The sequence below is a fragment of the Bufo gargarizans genome, chromosome 1 (assembly GCF_014858855.1).
Source record: "Bufo gargarizans isolate SCDJY-AF-19 chromosome 1, ASM1485885v1, whole genome shotgun sequence".
NCBI lineage: Eukaryota > Metazoa > Chordata > Amphibia > Anura > Bufonidae > Bufo > Bufo gargarizans.
In genome coordinates, this window is record NC_058080.1 from 317,501,179 (window position 1) to 317,507,178 (window position 6,000).

A 6,000-nucleotide genomic window follows, 5' to 3' on the forward strand; every position below is an offset into this window, starting at 1 on the left:
AGTGAGTGGCCGCCTCTCAGTGCGCCTGCGCAGATTGAAGAGAGGTACGGCTGCGGCGCAGGCGCCAGATATTGAATCAAAACAGGCAGGGCCAGCAGAGAAAGATCCCGTCCACTGGCCCTGTCAATCAACAAGCAGAGGGGGCGTCATTACCATCGGAGGATGCGGCTGCTACCAGCAAGTAGCCGCCCTACTTGCTGGTAGCAAGGTAATTTACATATTTCAAAAATCGATTTTTAACAAATTCTACTGAACGAAAATCATTAATTAGCTTATGTATGATGAGATCGCAGTGTAGGGATTATTAGTAAAGGAAGAAAAAAAAACGGTTTAATGGGGTGACAGAAGCCCTTTAAAGGGAACCTGTCACCAGTTTTATTGTGTCCTAACTAAGGCTACTTTCACACTTGCGGCAGGACGGTCCGACAGGCTGTTCACCATGTCGGATCCGTCCTGCGGCTATTTCGCCGTGTCGCCGCTCCGTCCCCATTGACTATAATTTGCACAAGCTGCTAGGTCAGTACAACATTGTTAAGCCTCTGGGGCTAGGAGGAGGATTTTAGTTGTGTTTTGAGCTAGTAAAAAAAAAAAAAAAAAGAAAAACATTTACAATTTTTTAAAATTCTCACAAGTATAAAAATGACTGAAATCACCGAAAAAAGGGCACAAAAATGATTTACGTAATTGAAAGAAAATGGCCCGGTCACGAACTGTTTGCATCTTGCTTTCTGCCTCAGTTGGAGTATTTCCCGACATGTACTTCTGCAAGTTTTTTACGTACACTGTACAAACATACGCTGCCCACTGAATCCAACATCTTCACCCTAATCTACAGAGACCTATCTGTTTCCACATTTATTGAGTTTCAGATACAACCCCCTCTCGAATGACCCCTTAACAGTCTTGGATACAAGCCTTCTCTTGTGCCTCCCCTCTATTCATGTACCTCTTTCGACAAGCACTTACTCCTTTTCCTGCCTGTACTTTTGTCTGTGCCACACTTCTATCATTGTTAGGCCCCATACGGATGCAAAATGGACAGCATCCGTATTTTGCATATCTGTGATTAGCGGACCGCAAAACAGATACGGTCATGTGCACGGGGCCTTACACTGCGTTCACCCCATGTTGATTCCTACGTAAAGAGAACGTGTCTACCTGTCCGCAGCCAGTCTCGTCTTCTATCTGGGTCTTTCCTGACCTCTCGAGTCTGTTGAATTATGTCTCCGAGGCTAAGAAGTACCCCAGCGCTCACTGTGTTAGTAACCAGCAAATTCTGCCCCTTGAACATCTTTCGCCAGCAGCCTGCAAATCTGTTCAGTATAAGCCGACCCTGGCGAGACATGGCTTTCACCAGGCTGCAGCCGACAGAAGGGAGGCCACACAATATATCTATATATCTGGAGGAAGAGAGAGAAACGTAATGTCAGTACACAGCGAACTCTACCACCACCCAACTTAAAGGGGCTGTCCAGTGACATTTTTTATATATGGCTCACAATGGGTTAAAAAAAACTCGCACTCCCTGGTCCACTGTCACTCCGACACTGCTCCTATCCCTACTGCTCTCCACTTCTGGTCCTGTCTCGACACAGGAAATGTCAGCCAATCACTGGCTAGGACAGGTCACAGCTACAGCCAGCGATTGGCTGATCTTACATTTCTAGTGTATCGGTGAGGAGGAGTGTGGCTTCATTTTTAACTTTTAACCTCCTCTGAGCAATAAATAAAAATTAATTCTACAGGACAACCTCTCTAGTTACAGATAGACCAGAGGTCGGACGTCTTTCAGATCTCAAGAGCAAAGCTCCCAAATCTGACATCTGAGGCATAGAGACTTTTTCTACTGCATGGCTGGCAGTCAAGTCGCCAGAAGGGTCAACCGTACAATAGTCTGTTATATGGTTGCCTCAGCAACTGTACCATCATGATGCAGGAGCGGGTCTCTACCCCCAATTTCAGATTAGGAAGAGAATATACCTGCCGGTTGCAACGGGCAGTCTAATATTGGGACACAAATGACAGTAAAACTGGCTCTTTAGGCTCATTTCAGACAAGCGTGTTTACTGTGGAAAAAAATATTCGTGCGACAGTGTGACTTCCTTCTGCTCTTTTCACAGCACCATATGGCATTATAAAGATTTATAATGCTGTGTGTCTCTGCCAGATCTTGCATCTACTGAACTGTACTGACATAGTCCTATCCCTATAATTCAGTAGATACAGGTCAGGCAGAGTTACACTGCATTATAAATCTTTATAATGCCGTATGGTCCTGTGAAAGGAGTAGAATCCGTAACAGGAAGTCACACTGAGCATGTTCACCTGAAATTAGCCTTATTGTATTGGGTGGTGAATTACACTAGTACACCCAGCCCTGCAGGAGCCAGTCGCTAGCCAACAGGGGACCAGAAATCCTGGAAGCCCAAAAAGTGCATGCGAATATGGAAGTACACCTAACCACAATGCAAATTAATCAAAGCTGAACAACTTTTTAAAGGGGTTATCCGAGACTAAAAAATGTCTCCCATATGCCCGAGCCCCTCACACTGAATCTACTTACCTGGTTCCCCATGCCGCTCCAGCTTCTCCCTGTGCGCGGATGAAAACATCCAGTGTCAGGGGAGCAGCCAATGGCAGGCGGTGACGGGGACAAGCCTTCCCTAGTGTCACTGGTGACACCAGGGAGGCTCGTCCCTGTCTGCCATTGGTTGCTCCACCAGACAACGGATGTTTTCATCCGCGCACAGGGAGAAGCTGCAGAGGCGGTGCTGGGACCAGGAGCGGCATGGGGAACCAGGTAAGTAGATTCAGTGTCAGGGGCTCGGGCATATGGGGGACACTTTAGTCTCGGATAACCCCTTTAAGGCCTTGTTCACAAGTGGATTTCATCCCCAAATGCTGGCCAGAATATACATAATCTCCAGCAAGGCATGAGTATGAGGTATTTTAGGTTAGTTTTCAAGGATTTTAATACTGATGACTAACTAGTGTTGAGCGTAGTGAGCTGCAGATGCTTCATCCGAAGTCGATTCGTTCAAAACTTCGGAATTATACTGTGCAAAGATTAGTCTCCATACAGTATTAGAATGTATGGGCTCCAATAAGCTGGTTAGTTATTTACCGAGTATCTCAGAACCAAAGCCGAGTTTGGTTTCAAGTTTTAAAGCGGTTTTCCACTTTAAAAATCAACTACTGAAGTTATTCAACGAGTCACACGCGACTTAGTGACTAACCTACTTCGGCTCATTGGAGCCCATACATTCTAATGCTGTATGGAGACGAACCTTCGTACAGTATTATTCCGAAGCTTTGAACAAAGCGACTTCGGATGAAGCTCGACACTACTGATGACCTGTCCACTGGATAGGTCATCAGTATCTGATCGGTGGGGTTCTGATAATTGGGACCCCCGCCTTTCAGCTGCTCTCACAGCTTTTCCTAGGCCAGTGATGACATGTTCATCGGTTCCATGGCCTCAGCACAGCCGCTATACAATGTACCGCACTGTGAGAAGGCAGTGGCGCACACAGGACAGTGCCTTCTCAAACTGCTGATCGGCGGGGGTCCCGGGTGTTGGACCCCCACTCGTCAGATACTGATTGACCTATCCTGAATCTTGGTAAAGCCTTTTAATAAGCTCTGAAAAAGCATGAATTGATGACCATGCATATTCCAGGCTAAAAAGCATTAGGAGCTTCAATGGCTGAAATCGAATTTCTACTGTAGACTGTGCAAACACTAGGCAATAGTGAATGATGAGGGCTGACACCTCGTATACTACAGACTATGGAAAGCAGTCACGTGGCAGAATCCCGCACCAGTCCGGTGTTCCGGAATTTTCTGCTACCCGGAAAATTTTGCTACCCACGTCACTTCCGGTAGTGACGTGGGAGGTGTGTCACCTACCTCGGCTCCTCATTGGCTCTGCCGGGGGTTGGTGGCGCAGGCGCAGAGGATTCCCAAGTAGCGTGAACGCGCCGAGCGCATGCGCAGTGGGCCGGAATTTTCTGCTACCTTCGGCTCCTACTGCGCCTGCGCCGAACCATCTTGTTTAGCAAGCGGAAGGTAGCAGAAGATTCCGGTCTACTGCGCATGCACGAAGCCGGAATTTTCTGCTACCTTCGGCCCCTACTGCGCCTGCGCCCAGGACCAATAAGATTTGAGCTACTTTAGGCGTGCATGCGCCGTGGCCTGTCATTTTAACCTCAGTACAGAAAGCGAGCCTGTTATACTTGCGCATGGACATGTACAAATTTGCAAACCATTTAATTGACTCGGCGCTACTGCGCCTGCGCCAAGTCGTCTTTTTGGCGCAGGCGCAGTAGCGCCGAGTCATTTAAATGGTTTGCAAATTTGTACATGTCCATGCGCAAGCGCGAGTATAACAGGCTCGCTTTCTGTACTGAGGTTAAAATGACAGGCCACGGCGCATGCACGCCTAAAGTAGCTCAAATCTTATTGGTCCTGGGCGCAGGCGCAGTAGGGGCCGAAGGTAGCAGAAAATTCCGGCTTCGTGCATGCGCAGTAGACCGGAATCTTCTGCTACCTTCCGCTTGCTAAACAAGATGGTTCGGCGCAGGCGCAGTAGGAGCCGAAGGTAGCAGAAAATTCCGGCCCACTGCGCATGCGCTCGGCGCGTTCACGCTACTTGGGAATCCTCTGCGCCTGCGCCACCAACCCCCGGCAGAGCCAATGAGGAGCCGAGGTAGGTGACACACCTCCCACGTCACTACCGGAAGTGACGTGGGTAGCAAAATTTTCCGGGTAGCAGAAAATTCCGGAACACCGGCTCCGAGGGCGCAGCGAAATGGACGGTTACTGGAAGGCACTTGGTTATGCTACAGCCATACGGATGTTCCCCAAAGCTCCGCCTTCTCCGGAAATGACGCTTGAAAGGCTAGGAAGCTGCCGGCGGCCATTTTTACTTCGGTCCCGTACCCACACAGTCAGGCATTGCCAGTTTTTCTGTCTGAAGTGACGTCACCAGGAACATTGTGTGGAGAACTGGGGTGGTTTTAACCTCTTCAGTGTCTGATGACACGGTCTTCGGTTTAATGGAAAAGGTTGTATTGTTTCCCATGTTTCTGCCCCTTGCTGGTCACTACCGTAAAGGACACTAGTGTTATAGAAGCCGTTTTATAAAGATAGTGTCTAAATCGGAAAGGACTTTGTGACGTCACCGAGTCATGTGACCATGAACCTCACTGCAGAAAAGTGGTGTGACAAAAGAATGTGTGTGACTTGTCTGCCACAGATCTATTTTAGAACTGCGTTTTGGCTGTGAGAACAACAAAGTCAATGGATGAGAAGTCACTCATGATGTGACCTGCTATAAAATCCAGCATGTCGCAGTACAGGAACAGCGTATCACTATGTGACTCCATGGACAATCATTACATGAAATGTCGTGAGACGTCTAGTTGTACCCTAACACCACCATTTACACACGAGGCTGAAGTTGGTTTCTTATTCGTCCAGTTTCTTATTCACTGAAGTTGGTTTCTTATTCGGCAGTTTCTTATACATTACTACGACAAATAAACATTTTTTCCTCTTATTCCTCTGCAGTAAATCTGTTTTTTTCTACATAAATGTTAAATATTATTTGTGAACAATCAGATTAATAAAAAAAAATCTACATTATTGGTGTTTTTACTGAAAAAAACGATAGTGAAAAATGGATGAAAAAATATGCTTTTTGAATAAGTAACTGAGGAATATTAGGGGTTAAACGCCGTTGGGCCACTAATCAAAGGGTTAAAATATAAAGAGTAAGGGCCCCTCCATAACACCCAACTGTATCCAGCCTGGCCCAAACTGTGGATTGGCAGGAAAACAGGTGCCAACCTTGCCAACTATATACATTTTCAGCATTTTGAATAAGTAACTGGTGATTTTAAGGGGTTAAACGCTGTTGGGCCACTAATCTAAGGGTGGAAATATACAGAGTAAGGACCCCTCCATAACACCCAACTGTACCCAGCCTGGCCCAAACTG

At 47.0% G+C, this 6,000-nt stretch overlaps 1 protein-coding gene across 4 annotated transcripts in view; it reads right to left on the bottom strand.

Moving 5' to 3' along the window:
- The window catches only part of LOC122928289 (mpv17-like protein 2), a 30,678-nt gene extending 25,132 nt beyond the window's left edge, over nt 1–5,546 (bottom strand). Inside the window, exons 1-3 of one of the 4 annotated variants that reach the window (XM_044280994.1) lie at nt 4,793–5,546; nt 3,773–3,829; nt 1,159–1,400 (exon numbers count right to left, since the gene is read on the bottom strand). In XM_044280994.1, coding sequence (XP_044136929.1) covers nt 1,159–1,345 — 187 coding nt within the window. In that variant the 5' untranslated portion in view covers nt 1,346–1,400; nt 3,773–3,829; nt 4,793–5,546. Of the gene's footprint in view, nt 1–1,158; nt 1,405–3,772; nt 3,830–3,909; nt 3,968–4,788 lie in introns of those variants that run through there. The other 3 variants (XM_044281002.1, XM_044281022.1, XM_044281011.1) reach the window with 3 other exon arrangements.
- Between the last annotated feature and the right edge of the window lie 454 nt (nt 5,547–6,000).